Source organism: Colossoma macropomum, unplaced genomic scaffold, assembly GCF_904425465.1.
Source record: "Colossoma macropomum unplaced genomic scaffold, Colossoma_macropomum, whole genome shotgun sequence".
NCBI lineage: Eukaryota > Metazoa > Chordata > Actinopteri > Characiformes > Serrasalmidae > Colossoma > Colossoma macropomum.
In genome coordinates, this window is record NW_023494809.1 from 19,021,528 (window position 1) to 19,037,982 (window position 16,455).

The 16,455-nt window shown below is 39.0% G+C and overlaps 1 protein-coding gene across 1 annotated transcript in view; it reads left to right on the top strand.

The window, feature by feature from the left end:
• The window catches only part of prex2 (phosphatidylinositol-3,4,5-trisphosphate-dependent Rac exchange factor 2), a 217,102-nt gene that overhangs the window by 48,300 nt on the left and 152,347 nt on the right, over window positions 1-16,455 (top strand). Inside the window, exons 5-8 of the mRNA XM_036557970.1 lie at window positions 2,300-2,401; window positions 7,255-7,416; window positions 13,270-13,403; window positions 13,944-14,047. Coding sequence (XP_036413863.1) covers window positions 2,300-2,401; window positions 7,255-7,416; window positions 13,270-13,403; window positions 13,944-14,047 — 502 coding nt within the window. The remainder of the gene's footprint in view (window positions 1-2,299; window positions 2,402-7,254; window positions 7,417-13,269; window positions 13,404-13,943; window positions 14,048-16,455) is intronic.

Below are 16,455 nucleotides of genomic sequence, written 5' to 3' on the forward strand. Positions count from 1 at the left end.
TAAATTTTCAGTTTAAATTCTGCATTATGCTACTACGTTATCATAGCTATTCAAAACCAGGCAGGTTTGAAACAAATTACCCACAGTCTAACGTTAACTCGATTACACAACACAAACACAACACCCTATGTACCCTAACAATGTAACCATTCAAACGCATACAAAATAAATATTCACAGTGAATAATGCAGAAGCCGACAGCAGTAGCTACAAAAGAGCACATTTGTGGGTGGAGCATGTTTAGGTCAAAAAATGGAGATACAAGGTTTTGTCCCAACATCAATGACTAGTTGACTCAGCTCTATTTGATTAAACAGAAATCTGTGGCTTCATTAAATTAAGCTTTTAGATTAAAGTTCATTTATTAAGAAAAGTATACAACTGTTTATTTTTGACTGCATGAATACAAGATTAATACTGTAATGTCAGTTTGAATAATAAAAGTTGGCTCATTATACAGACTAATACAGATGATCGTTTCTGATCACTGAGTTGAGCTGCTGTTCCAGTGTTGAGCAAGTGTTCAGGTTTATGGGAACTGCTTGCAGGTCAAGCTCAGCGTTAGTGCTAGTGAGCCACTCCATCTCCTGACCTTCTGGGGGGCATTGAAAGCCCCTTCAAGGGTGTTGCATGAATCGGCTGCTTTGTAATATGATGCCTTTGACCTTGCCTTCATATGCGCACACATATAGCCGCAGTCGAGCGCAGCAGTCACTCGTTCCTGCTTAAGAGCTCTATAAAATCAGTTTGCGCTTCATCGCACACCCTCCTCTGTGATTTGATTAAAAATACAAACTTACATTTCTCTGGAGTTTATCTTTCAGACGCGTTACAGATACACTGTATGAGGAGGGTCAGTGGAAGCAGAGCAGTATAGCTGGAGGATAAGGACAGTAATGGAAATCTATATGCCGTGTGATTTAGTGCTGCTGTGTGGCTCTGAGCTGTGGGCTGGGAACGGTATGTCTTAATTGAATTTGATTTAATGGACGTTTTATGGCCTTGACCTTGAACAGGCCGTAACGTTTTGAGAAGCCGACTGAGCTCGAGTTTCCCCTGGCCAGCTTTAGCAGCACCTGCAGCTCTGTAAACTATCATTGTTCTCAGTAAGGCCTGACCGATACGAAGATTTTATCAGTGATAACGATTTCAAGGAGCCAAAATTTCGATAACTGGTAATATTGACTGATGTCATTTTTGATGGTCAAACAGTTGACCATCAAACAGTTTGGTAACACTTATTAAAACAGGCTCCTATTAGTAGCAGCCTAATCATTATCTAATGATAGTTGAAAAATGTTAATGATAGGTAATAATTATATCATCATACTTGTGCATTAATAAGTGCTACCATTTGAATCATTAATTGTTTTCTTAATTATATAATTAAAGCACTGTAAATGCTTTCCAGAAATGTGTTATATTTCAGAGGAAAAAGTAATATGTCTTAATGAGGTCACAACTTTATAATAGGGGCCCGATTCATGACGATTATTATGAATATGAGTAATGATTATCGAATAGCGTAATCATTCTTAACAAAGTATAATAATTACATCTCTACAACATAATAATTATTTATTCTTCATACCTTACTAAGTAAATGGCAATAATAACATTTATTAATGTATATGTTGCTATTACATAATTATTAACAGTAATTGACAAACTTATATAGTAATAGTTATCATGTTACTGTTTATTCAGAGCTATTATTATAGTGTTATCAGTAGTTTTAATTAAACAGAACTCTACCACTCTCTTAAATTCTGATGACTTTCTATTTGAAGTTCAGTGAACGTAACATTTTTTGACCTGACATTTTTTTTATTTTTAAAGCACTTTATTTTGTACAGTGTGACTAATATCAGAAACACAGTCACTTTATATTACAGCCTCAAAGGTTATTACAAAATATACATGATCCACAGTTTGCATTTTAACCAATCTGACTACAAGTGCTGGACAACACTGTTGTCAGTTGTGAGATGTATTTGACTAAGTTGTGAAATCAACAGCATAAACCTCTTAGCGATTTGGGTTGATTAGGCTTAATTTTTCTTACATTTCAACATTTCCCTTTAGATAAAGGTTTTTATTTTATTAAATGTTGTTCTCGTGCTTGGTCAGGATAGATTTGACATGTTTTTAAATAGATACTGATACTGACATTTTTTGTAGACATACGATGTGGGGAAACAAATATTCGTAAACTTTTTTATCTGTTGTTTAATCTTTTAAACTTCACATTTACTCACAAAGTTTTTTTTACTTTATTCTTATTAATATAAACCATTAGAACTGCATGCTGCTTGGTGGACGGAAGAACATAGAGGTTCCGCTGGAGGGCTACCTGGTGGCTCCCATCCAGAGGATCTGCAAGTACCCCCTGCTGCTCCGAGTGAGTTCATGTCACTTCATTTCTCTGATTATGGCCCATTGTTCTTCTGACCACAGTCATTATACTCATTTATCTAAAACCTTGCAGAAGTAGTTGTGCTTTGCTTTCATCTTTAGCCAGGTTTCCCTGTGATGTGTGGATGTGTGGAAGCTGCTTTTGAAAAACCATCATCGGCTCGCTAATGGCTCCTCATCCCCCTTACTGCCTATTTGCATAGCTATAAAATACTTTCCTATAAGCCTTCAGTCAACAGACTAAAGTCCTGTTCGAGCTGAGTTTTATCAGAGTTCAGTAAGATAATTTGTAAGGCTGGCTTTACACTGTGAAAATCACATGCAACTTTAGTTGCTTGAAACCAACATGAAACTAAATTGCACTTGAGTTGCGTAATGTAAGATGTCCTGCAACTCGTTTGAACCTCAGCTGCTACAGTTGCAAGTATCTTTATGAAACAAGTTTCATGAAATAGTCAATCAAAAGGCAGTAACACATTATGTGATCCTGTCAAACGACACTTTTTCAAACGATTGATTTGACCAGGTCAGTGGACAAGAAACTAAAACAGAAGACGGTTTATTGGATACTTAAAAGAGGAGATCCTCCTGGCTAACCATCTGCACGGTTGGTAGTGTTTAGTATGGTCAGTTTCCTGCGCAATGAAAACAACAATTTTTTCTTGAAATTAACATTTCTGTAAACAGTTGGTTCAACTAGCCAGCTAATGCTAACAGATGTTTAAACAGCTGCTTTCGCCACCATTTATCTTAGTGATATATTTCGTTCGATTATTCATTTTCTCTGTTGGTGCTCTAATTTTACACAGAGCTCAGATTCCTTTGGGCTCCAAAGGCAGAAGAGGAAAGTGAGATGTTCTCCTCAATGAACTTGTGCTTCTAAGACAGGATGAACAAGACATCGAGTACAGTGTTCATAGCTATTTTAACATTAATTTTGATTAATTACATTTTTAACATACACAGAACAGACTCAAATGTATAGGAAAGAACTTTAGATAGATAAATGATAGCAACAACAGTGACAGCTGGAAAATCAACGTAACACAAAAGCTATAAAATGCTGCAACACCTTATAGATGACTTTATCTAGTGAGAATGATATGGTGTGTCAACAAATTTGAGCTGCTAATTTGGCCAACTAGTGGATTAATCAGATGTGCTGTGAGCAACTTGAGTTGTTATAGAATTCTTTCACATACTTTAAGAAGTTGCACAGAAATTATGTTGCATGGAAGTTTCACCTTGTAAAGCCAGCCTCAGGGATTTGACTGGCCAATTCTTGCAGGATGAAGTATCTGTGTAATTTCCCCAAATAACCTCAGGTAGCCCAGATGTTCAATTCAGCGTTAAGTTTAAAGTTAAACTGATACAAACAACAAACAACAGAAACAAACTCCCTATTAATACCACATGGAATAGCCTTAGGCTGGTAAAGTGGGCTCATTCAGCACAGTAAATGCTGCCCAACAGGATAGAAATAGCATAATTCTGAACTGAGCATAAAGGAACTGTATCAAGAGCTCCATTTTAGTGGTTACCCTCGTTTCCTGGTCACCGAAAAACAGAAGTGCCAGTGTCTATTACCAGAATTTGTTATTACGTTTGAACAGAACTACAATTACAGAAGAAGGTTCGATTTCAGTGAATTTCACAAGAGTGAATTTACTTTGCAGACTTGTTTGGATTAAAATCATGGATTTCATTGGTAATCACTTAAATTGTGATACCTCCCCAAGTAAAACTAATCCAGTTTGAATAGGGCTTAGGCCATGCATATACAGTAGTATTGCTTCTACTATATTTCAGATTTAAGAGGAAATTTCAGGAAAAATAATTTTCTCCTTCTGAGATTAATCAGCCAAGACATGTTTTGTGTCTGAAGCTTCTTTAGTCTCTCACTACAGCTGCAAGGCTAATCGAGCTAACAAAAACAGAAGCTTATTACCCATCAATTGGCCTCGTGCAAACTGCACGGCTGAATCACGCCTCAAACTGTGTGCAGTTGTTAAATGATCTGTCATAGACTTACTTATGTCATTTCTGACACTATACGATATACTGTTATCTATAATAACAAGTATGTGTATAGAAAATTCAGGCTTCTACTACTGTGCAACAGCTATACAATGTACTTTTTCCATTTTTGTAGATAACAGAATGTCATAAAGTGTCACAAAGTCTATTTGAGATGCATGATGCTAATTGATGGGGTATAAGCTTCCATTGTGTGTTAGCTACATCATTCATATAGCTGATATTTCACTGAACTACGTTTGGGGTAAGGAAAAAAATTGTGTGGATTGCTTTTCTTTCCACTCCTTTAAGCACAGCCGTGCAATGTGAAAATGATGGCGAAAACAGTCCTATGGAGCTCACTACATTTGGACCGTTCTGTTTTTGAAAATAAACAGAACAGTCCTGCTAACGCAGAGCTTATTTTTGAACCAGAAACTTTTCCTAAATTGTTCCGCTTCATGGTAAACACCCACGAGTGCCAGTTCACATAACAAGACCGCAATCTCTTACTTTTTCTCGCCTTTTCCATCTGAGATCACACAGCTGGAACTGCCAAGGCCGTTCTCACTGAATGCCAGTGATAGCCATCTGCACTTTCTCAGATAGCTCCCCAACGTAAACCGGAGAGCTGGAGTTAAGCTGTCATGCCACAGCTCTGGTGTTTAGACGAGGTTTAGAGATTAGGATCTGTTCCAGCAGACCATGCCATGCAGTAGCTGGGTTATTAAACATGTGTAAATCGAAGAAAGCTTTGTTTAGCTCAGAAATGCCTGTTATATTTTTTAGTGGTGTGTCAATACACAAAGTTCAAACTCTAATATGGTAAAATGAAATCTAACATGATACAGTGTGTCTCAGTATGACACGTTTTCTGCTTATAGCAAAATGAAGTAGTATCTGAATATGTATTTTGTGTTCATTTGTGTGTTAAAAGTATAATGGAGCTTTAATTATATACTACACAGATTGGTTTGGCCCCTATAAATATTCTCCAGTAGCACTTTTCTGATGCCTGCAATGCCATCCTCTAACAAAATAGGCCCCCAAAAAACCCATAACACATAGAATGTACATACGCTTCAGAAAAACTGTCCAGTCATTTGAATGTGGGTGTGAGTAGCATAAGCTCCTCAGCCTCTTAAGGGGCACACTGATGATACAGTTTTATATTTTAATGCAGTGTTTAAAACTGAGTTGAATTGTTGAAATCTGTTGAAGCACAGATTGTGTTAGCCATCTTCTACCCAGTGGTCACCAACCTTGGTCCTTAAGATCTAACTTCCAGCAGAGTGTAGTCCCAACCACAATCTGCCACACCTGCTCCAGCTAATTAATCCAGAAGTCCTTGATTGGCTGGATCTAATACGTTAGTGTTAGGTAAAGGAGGAGGCAACATTTTAGATGCAGGTTGGACCTCAACTAGGGGTCGGCAACCTAAATGTTAAGGAGAGCCATTTTGTCCTTTCAAAAAAAATCAAACCACCTTGGGAGCCACAACATTTTATGTCCATTTTATAGAAGTAACGTTTTACCATTTTGAAAATATGTCGTAATATGTGCTAACTAACGCTTACTTTCTTTGCTCTGCTTTAAACTTCAGCTCAGCTATAGCCACTTTTCTCACATCTCCGGCAGCAAACTTTTCCACAAAAGTAGAATAGTTTCTTGTAAAATGTCTCTTGACGTTCGACTTTTTACAAGGCTGAAGTCAGCTACTCATTCGCCAGCTTCTTGTTCTAATTTTCCCGTTCCACCTTAAATAACACCTGAGGCGCCGGAATGTAACTGCTGCACCATTTACAGGGGAACGGGAAAATTCGAACGAGAAGCTGGCTTCAGCTTCGTGACTTTTTAGTGTTTGACAGTTTCTCATTGCTGATTAAACATATCAGGAAACCAGCTAGAGTGATTATAAATGCAAATCCAAGTCCACTGGTCTCCAAATTATTGATGTTTGTCTTAAATCTTTCTCTTTGCCTGGGTTAAAGGTGAATTAGCAGATATAGGCTACATTAACTACAGCGTTTAAGACCATTTATTGCTAAACCTGTGTTAGAATGATCGGCAGAGCTTTATTTTTCATGAATAAGAGGATTATTTTATTTTTACCTAAAAATCTAGTTCTGCTGTGGAGACGCAACAGCGCAGTAAAAGAGCCACATGTTACTGACCCCTGACCTAAACCCTTTAAGAAAGTAGATCGCCAGGAGGAAGGTGACCACTGCTCTAGCCCTTCATCAATAGGAAAATGCAGGCCTAGGGGCAAATTTTGGGCTGGACTGCGGTGAAATCTCCTGCTAAGAAGGGTACGGCCCTTCTAAACCCCGCCCCCGGATTCTTATAATCTGGACTCTTTTAATGTGCTGAGTATAATCAATAACACAGGCAAAACAAGCTAGCTAGCAAAACAAAGTAACAAAACAATATAACTGATGAAATCTGACTTTTTGGGAGACTTTACAGCTATGCTAACTTATGTTACATCCATGAGCTAATGACAGGCATTTTGTCCATTGAGCAGTGTTGACGAGCACACCCCGCCCCCACCTTTGAAATCTGCATTCATAAGGCTTTGGATTGGTTTAAAAACTTCACACTCAGTTTGTCCCCACTGACAATTAGCCCATTTAGCGTTGTTGTAGCTACCCATGTGATAATTGTTATGCCGTGGCCCAGTGTGGTCCTTTTCCATTGGTGGTTGGGGTTGAACGGGCCTGATAAATTGTGTTGCAGTCTACAAAGTGCACCGATATGGTGGGTGTAGGTACAGGGTAGGTTCACTTAATGAAATGTATGTATTTGATATGTTTTTCTGTTCAGGAGCTGCTGAAGAGAACGCCAAAGAAGCACAACGACTACTCCCTGGTTCAGGAGGCCCTGCAGGTGATGAAGGCGGTGTGTTCCAGCATTAACGAGGCCAAAAGGCAGATGGAGAAACTGGAGGTGCTGGAGGAGTGGCAGTCTCACATTGAGGGATGGGAGGTAAGGATATTGTCTAAACAACATTCTTCTCTTTCAGATGCATTCCTAATAATAATAATAAATAAAGGTTCCTAAATGGTGGGTGTTGAATTTGCAATCCAAATTAACTCTTTGAAAACTTGTTATAACTTCATTATCTTTCTTATACAGGTTTCTCTGTCATTTCAGAAGCTTCTGCAGCACAACATTTAAAACTGCTTCATGTCCTACAGCTTTCTACTAATGATTTGAAACCTGTGACGTTGCACACAGCTTGCATGTCAGAATGACTTTGAATATTTTTCTATAACCAAATTAGTTTTATATTGAAAACAGATTCTGAAATTTTATGCAGCAATTCCAGTTTTTTGAACAGTACTGTAGATCAATGGTCCTTAAACCGCTCCTCAGGACCCCCAGGTTCACATTCCTGCTCTATGTGTTTTGAGCTGAGATCAAGCAAAAATGCAGACCGTCTGGTGGGCTCTGAGCATCTACTGCTTTAGATGAGTACTGTCACAAAACCTAGTTCCTCAGTCGGTTTTCTCACTTCGTCTTTTTCTGGTCTTTCTTGTAAGAAATTCATTTTTCTCTTGTATCAGATCATATCTAGAAAAGAAACCTCATCTAAATGTGCTGAATAGTTTTTGTTATGTGCTAGAACAGTCTGTTCACTTCATAAATTGCTTCATTCTTGGTCCTAGCTGTAACAGTGCCCATTTGACTGAATGAAATAAACCAGACTTTAATAGCCTGATTTGAGTAAATAAAGCGTTTTAGTATAGTGTAGATTTACCATGTTAAAATGCCTTGCACACAGACTATTACCCAAATTTCTCTCTGCTCGACTGAAGAAATTGTGGAAAATGAGCTCGTGAGATAACATGGCCCACTAGATTGTAGCAGGTACAGCAGACCAGACCTCTGGATCAGAGGCTGTACTATTCCCCAGTTCTGCTCTTCTCTGTCCAGCTTTCCCGCTTAATAACGGGTGACCGGCCGTGGGACTAACAATAGCAGTGATTGTGCTGGCTGGGGGTATGTGGAGCGTAGACTATGGGGAAGTTACATAAGGGCTGTGGGGTGAGCCGTCTGGGATGCAACGGAGAGTTCAGAAAAAGTGGGGACACTTAAGCAGACTAGGAATGGATGTGGTTATTTGTTGGGCTATTTGAAAGTTAACAAGCCAGTTAAGCAATTGTATTGTCCTAATCAGATTCTCAAGTAATTTCAGTCAACCAATTGCAGTTATTTATTTCTTTATACATGTATGAATTGCGATAACTATAAGGGTGGATAAATAAGCTTCATCAGTGTGAATTGTTTTGTTGATTACAGTATGTCATACAGCTGTATGCAGTTCAAGGCAAGTAGATGATAATTTGGGCATGCATACATTTAAGGACAGAAGACACCAACTTATCCAGTTTTGAAAGTGGAATTTTTTGACATTCTTCTGTGCAGTCTTCAGTCGCACAACCATGCTTTATAAGGCTCCACATGCTTTTAATGGGAAACAGGTCTGGACTGCAGGCAAGCCTTGACTTTTGAACTTTACTCTGGCAACAATCTGAATGGTCCTTTTCTTCTCTGGCCCAGAGCACACAACATCCATTATTTCCATAAACCATCTGAAAGGCACGTTTCCACTGTGCAGCAGTCCATTTCACATGAGCTTGAGCCCAGAGAAGTCGGTGGTGTTTCTGGATGTTCTTGAAATACGGCTTATGCTATGCGTAGTACATACAACTAAGCCTTTCCTGGATGTTCCTTTTACACCCCAGCATGATTGTATCGCCTGTTAAAATTGTCTTTTGAAACATTTAACAGTGTTCCTTTCCTCAAATTGCCCTGTCCCAACTTTTTGGAACATGTTGTAGGCATTCAGTAAATTTACACAAAATAATGAAGTTAATGAAGGAAAACATTAAATATCTTGTTCTGCTTTCATTTAAATACAAGTGGAAGTGGATTTACACAATCTGTTTTTTGTACTTATACACTGTCCTTGTGAGGTCTGTACATTTGGAGTAAGGGGATAAATGGGTCAATTTGATTTTCTGCTGAACCATCAATTTAAGCACCACATCTTGATTAGTCAAGCGTTCTTGTCTTGCTGACCACAGCTATTTGTAAATATGTCCGAAAATAGATGCACACAGCCGTCTGAGTGGTGGAAAACAAAAGGCCATGTAATGTTAGCGCATGTTGAAACAATCTTAGCCACGTCCACACGAAGCATTGTAAAAACATAGTGCGGAATCAGAAACAGCCTGTCACGTTTTTACAAGAGAAACATACTGGAGTGACTTATGAAGGACATGGTTTTGAAAATGAGCCTGGCTTTGTTTCATTTCAAGTTATAAAATGTCTGTGGAAGATGGTTGGTTTCCTTCCAGTATATCTACGCCTTAGGAGCAGTAACACACCCTTTCTTGTAGGCGTGAAATTATAAACATTCGGTTTGTGCAGCCACGTCTGCCACATGAATTTCTCCATGGAGTGAAGAGAATGTTCTGAGGAACTTTTTTGTCATCAATTAGTTGTACATGCTGTTCTGAGCGCAGTCATTTTCCTGAAATAACTTTATGAACTACAGAATGGCCCCTTGGAAGCAGAGCCTGTGTCTGTTTTAGCCTTTGGTGGTTCATTAATGGAAATTTGCCTGAACTCTGCCTCAGATTGAATCAAAATACATGTGTGAATGGACACTTTGGGAGTGGTAAGGTTTTTTAAATGCTTTTATTAATTGCAAACCTTTAACTCACTCTGCAGCTAAAAACTCTGTGCTAAGAGTTATTTCAGTGATACTGTCTGGATCCAGAGGGTGTAGGTGGTGGGGTGGAGTGACATAGGACATTAGAGAAAGAGAGAGAGAGAGTCAGCGTCATTCTTTCCATCCTGGAGTCCAGAGCCTGCTGATTGTCTTTAGCATTGAGTGGCCTCTCAGAGATGGTCTGGTCACCCACTTGTGGTGGCTCACTCTGGCTGATTATTATAGATTTTGCTCACCTAAATACCTGAAAAAGAGAACCTAGTGTGTGCAGACTGCAAATTGTCTTTGGAAGTCCAGTGGAGCTTAATTCAGGCATGATATTTTGATATGATTAAAACAATCTCTGACTGACTCTGCCTGACCTGTAGCACCAAGTTTACAACCAGACTTTTCTGTAACCCAAGAAAATTCTTTTCCAACCTGACTAGGGCCTAACAAAGTTCAATCTGAATTTGACTATAGCCTGTCAAAATTCTGCTGGAACTCAACTGTGGCCCAACAAAATTCTGTCTGAATCTGACTGTAGCCTAATAAAATTCTGTCTGAATCCGACTGTAGCCCAATAAAATTCTGTCTGAACCTGACTGTAACCTGACAAAATTACATCTGAATTTGACTGTAGCCCAAAAACATTCTGTCTGAATCCGACTGCAGACCCATAAAATTCTGTCTGAATCTGACTGTAGCCCAATAAATTTCTGTCAGAACTCGACTGTAGTTCAGTAAAATTCTGTCTGAACCCGACTGTAGCCCAGTAGAATTCGTACTGAACCCAACTGCAGCCCAACACGATTCAGTCTGAATTTGACTGTAGCCTGACAAAATTCTGTCAACTCGACTGTAGCCTGACAAAATTCTGTCAACTCGACTGTAGCAAATTTGAAAAGCAAAACTTAGATAATGCATTTGTTTTGTTCTCTCTATAAAGTCTTTAGAGATGTAAGATTTATCAAAGCTCATCTTCTAGTGACTTCAGGTTCAGGATGACCAAAAAAGCAGAGTGCTTTTTTGATGGCAGTTTAGCCTGCACTTGTTCTTGTGCTTGAGTTATGTGTGGTGTTCTTGCTCCACATGAGCCAGCTTTTAGTCCAGTTATTCATGTGACAGTTAAAAGGATTAAGAAGATTTATCTGAAACAGATGCAGAGTGTGTAAGAAGGTTGCTTTGGTGTATTGCGCTCTCTGAATGTGTTACTTCATGGAACAAATGCTTTATGTGATGGTTGATGCATGTTTCTCTGCACAACATGGGCAAAATTCCATTTTGAGATTCTGTTGCTACATATTTCAATTAAGATGTAACTGATAGTATATAGAAAAAACACTAGTTAACTGTTATTGTGATGTTCAGATTAACCAGCATTACATTTTGACCAAATCATCTAAACACCTAGATAACTCATCTGGAATACCTGAAATAATACAATTTTGACACAATAAAACATTGACAATGATTAGTTAAGGGGCTCATTAGAATAGTGTAGCCATTGTCATTGCAGAGACAGTAACAATTTGAATTTGATGAAAAGTTATTATTATTATTGTCTTGTTTTGCCTAATGAAAAAAAACACACAGTTTCTGTCATTTATGAATGACATTTATTTAAAAAGACAGTGGTGCAGATTTGAACCTGTTGATGCAAAATGTGAATCGAATGTAATTAAATATATATCGACATTATTACTGGAGATGGCAACGATCCATTACCAGGTATCAGAATCGAGTCGATATCAGTAGAAAATGCTGATGTGATGTTCTTAGCTTAGTAGAGTGTTTGAGCATGATTAGCATGACTCTTAGATGCATATCTTAAAAATAGAATTCCACCCATTTTTCTACAGTTCTGCATGATTAAATAGTTAATATTAAATGTAAACTTAAATAAATGTAAATGTAAGTCTTTCAGAGTAGTTTGATATGAAATGCCTCACTCTAGACAAACGTTCATTGTGGTGGTGATGGGAACCAGACGTCTGAAGAGTTTAATGCCTCTTAAAGCTCCTTCATAGTAAGCTATTACATGAAATGGTTATGAATACACTGGGTGATGCTTGAGACATTGTTTTATGATAGTTTTGAGAAAGTTTTGGCCGTTTTTGCTGGAGAGGTAGATGCAGGGCATTGTAAAGCAAAGTAGTCCCCTAAGAACCTATTTTGTAGGATTTACTACTGTTTTACCATCTTCAGCACTCTCACTGGTAAATAAAATGGCTACATTTGTGTTAAAGACATGCTGAGCCCTGGTTCCTATCACCACCAGTGTAAAGAAATGCAAATCAGTATGTTTCTCTACATTGAACCATTTCACATCAGACCACTCTGAATGACTTTGGTTACACATTAACGATAGAATAATGTAGAAATTTTGAAGTTTTGATGGAGTTCAATGAAAGCTTATGAAAAATAGCTCATTTTAAAGTTGACTAGTAGTTTTTAAAGAGAGAATATTGGATCGGTAACGGCCAGCCCTCAAAGTTTCAGGATTGAAACAGTATCGTAAAAGACAAAGTGGCATCATGCCATCTCAAGTAATTAATCTTGAATAATATAACACAACGCAATTAATAACTCTAGACCTCTAAGGGCTAACCCCACATATGTTGAAGAGAAGAACAAAGAGAGAGGGATACAGAGAGAAGCAGACGGTAATGTAATGCTCAGCACTTTTGCTGGCTCTTTGAGTCAAGTGCTATTTTTATCTGTGATGACTGATTCACAGAAAGAGAAGAAAGAAGCAGTATAAATTCTTTTGACAAGGCAAGCAGGGAGTCGGCACTCTGTTCACAGCCATGTGGTGTCCAGCCAACTCGCAACATGTGCTATCAGCACTTTATGTGTTATCTTTTGCATGTAAGTGATGCTTTTCTGCTTTAACATCCAAAAACAAGTCTCCAGTGGGATACGGCGTCTGATAAAGACAGTTAGGGCCTTGGCCCAGCCCCAGTCCAAGCTATGCTGAGTCACGAATCGTGGCTTGCAGAATCTTTCCTGATTGCGCTGGAGAATAATGTTTCAGAGCCAAATCCTACTGCAGATCAGTGTGAGCACGCTAACGAGGTTTACTGCAGCCTCATGCTTTTTGTATTCTCGCTGTTCAGGGCTCTAACATCACGGACAGCTGCACAGAGATGCTGATGCAGGGCGTGCTGCTGAAGATCTCCGCCGGGAACATCCAGGAACGCATATTCTTCCTCTTCGATAACCTGCTGGTCTACTGCAAGAAGAAGAATAGGTGAGCGTTCTGTCTGTCTGAGGACAAAGATGGAAGAAGATGGAAATTAAAAAGTTTTATTTTGGAAAATACCAATGAAGTATCCTAAAGAACATTTTAACGAGTGTATGTTTTTATGAATTCAGTTAAAATCAGTAAAAAAAAAACACTTCTGGTTCCATAAAGAACCTTTCAGAGGATGCTCCTTTAAAGAATTCACTTGGAATCATTCAACTGAAAGGTTGAATGGTTCTTCTTTGGCATTTCTCTAAAGAATGACTTCATTTTTAAGACAGTGTTGTGTGAAGAACCTTTTAAAAGTCTAAAGAACTGCCACATAATCTAAAGGTTCCTTGTTCAAATACAAAAAAAACATTCAGGAACCTTGACTTTTAATATGTGTAATGTAATAACATTCCCACCCCTCATCCTGGAGTTCCCTACCCTCCATATTTTGGGTTCTCTGCTTTGGTTTCTCTGTATTTTGTCTTCTACAAAATGCCCGATTCAACTATGGCGGTTGTTTATTCTGATTCTGGAGGTGCTTCTGTTGTGTTGCAGGCGTTTGAAGAACAGTAAGGCGGCCACTGAGGGCCCTCGGTATCAGTTCCGGGGTCGAATCAACACTGAGGTGATGGAGGTGGAGAATGTGGATGATGGTACAGGTATGTGTGCAGGGCTTAGCCGACTGAGTTAAGTGAGATGAAAATAATATTAACCAATAATATCATACTTCTCATCTCCCACATACACACTAGTGAACACACACACTAGAGAGCAGTGAGCACACTTGCCAGCAGTGGTGGGCAGCCCTATCCACAGCGCTCAGGGAGCAGTTGGGGGTTAGGTACCTTGCTCAAGGGCACTTCAGTCACATACTGTCGGCTTAGGGGATCGAACTGGTGACCTTCCCTAACCTCCAGCCCACAACTGCCCCCTGAAAAAGGGCAAAGCCCCCCCATCAGGGAATCGAACCCCGGTCCTCCACATCACAGGCGGAAATACTGTCCACCATACTAACAAGAGCGATAAGGGGATTGAGGATCAATCAAAATGTGGGTGGAGATATTACATATGTTTAATTCTACGAACGACTCAAGGTGGCCAGTCATGCAAGGAATTTCCGCACCTGACGTAATTTGTTTTAGAGTCTCTAAACACTTTGCTGTTGTTTGTCTTTCTTTTAGCAACAGCAGCAGACAGCAGAGTGTCTAAACGCTTTGAGCTCCGAACATGTGCCTGATGAATGTTTACCATCAGTATAAAACTGTTTAAACTTTGTCCACAATATGCACCCACAGTCTGTGTTATCGTTTCACAAACACTGTTATTTTAGCTGGAGTAGAATTACGCTCCTGTAGGATGTTTTGGTGGGGAAAAAACTTTTTAGTAACACTGCTGTCTCTTCACTACTGAGCTTTCATTCTCTGTTTTGTTTTACTTCTTCATGGCTCCATTATTTCTCTGTGTCTTTTAAATGCTGCACCTCACAAGTGAGCAGTTAGTGGACGTAATAATAATTACTGTTATTATTTAATAGAAAAAAGTACAGCAACAAAAATAATTAATGAAAACACTTCGAAAAAGTTATGTCTTAACATTTATTCTTAAAAAAAGATAAAGATCCAGAATTTCTAAGAGGCTCGGGAAGCTCATTCCAGAATTCTGGACCCAGTACACTAAAAGCATGATGACCCGTAACTTTAAAGAAGGAACTATCAGCAGCTTTTAGGAACCAGATCTAAGTGATTCCTTGAATCTGAAGAAGGTCCTTTAAATAACCTGGAGCTTGGTTATGTAAACATTTATGAAGCAAAAGTCAAATTTTAAAATGAATTCTCTCTCTAATGGGCAAAGATCTTAAAATATTGTCGCTGTACAAAAACAGAATTATCTCCAAAATAGTAACTTTACAGAAGAACGCAAAAACATTCTTAATTTTTTAGTAGAATTCAATGTTTCTACATGTTTCTCTTTTATTCCAAGGAATTTTGGAGAATTTCTATTGGTCCATTCATCATAAAATGTTCACACAATGTAAAGCACAGCTGCTGCCTACAGATGATGTAGAAAAAGGTGATGGAGATACATGTTTTTGTTTGGACAGCAGAGATGTGTTTATTGTTTGAAATATGGGCAGTGCAATTCTGAATTTGCACGATAAGCTACAGTCTTAGAAAATCTAGCGTATTTGGAAAAAAAAATTCAATTTAAATTCTGATTGCACGCTACAACTCGTTAGGTTGAATGAGTTTTTTGCTAACGCACTGTAAAGCTTGCCCTTGCAACGTTAACTACGCCTTAAAGCACACCTTAGTGGGCAGAGCACTGACAGGTCAATTAGTGTTCATGTTCATTATCAAAGGTGAGTCTTCACTTTGCATTTGAAGATAACAGGACACTCAGCTGGTAGGGCAGCCAGCTGATATCAAAGCCGGTCACACAACCGTATATAAAACTGTCTATGTGTTTGTCCTGATGACATCACGCAGGTCATGAAAGACGGAACAGTATCTGTGCACATTAATCAAAGGCCATGCTTGCCATGTGCAGTAACCAAACCCATCTGCTGAGCTAATGGCTTATGATGGAGTTTCATCTCCCGCGTGAATTTCTGACGGGTGAAAAATGACATTTTGCGCTCTCTGCCATGCTGCAGCAGCCTTGAGCACTTATTTCTGGAACGGCTCCTTGCGCTAGCTGGGCGGGGTGGCGTCTAAGTGCTTAGAAAAGGTTAGAAAAATGCCATTTTCTGGGCGAGATGACAGGGCCTCGGAGCTCAGGCACTTTCTGAACTCTGAGCTGAGTGTGTCTTGGCTGAGGAGGAGCGCTGATTATCAGTTATATTTACAGAAGCAATCATTTGGTCCCCGGCGGACTTAATATCAGGCTTTTTAAGAGATGGATGCGTTTCAGGCTACAGAGGGAAAACAGTGGATCGTGGGTGTTCTACTCCAAACCCTCCATGTCTCAGGCTGAAGTACAGAGCCACGTTATTACTGGGGCTCAACTCACATGTAATGAAAGTAGTTTGGTTGATGGAGATGTGCCATGCACGACTGTAAAATGCTTC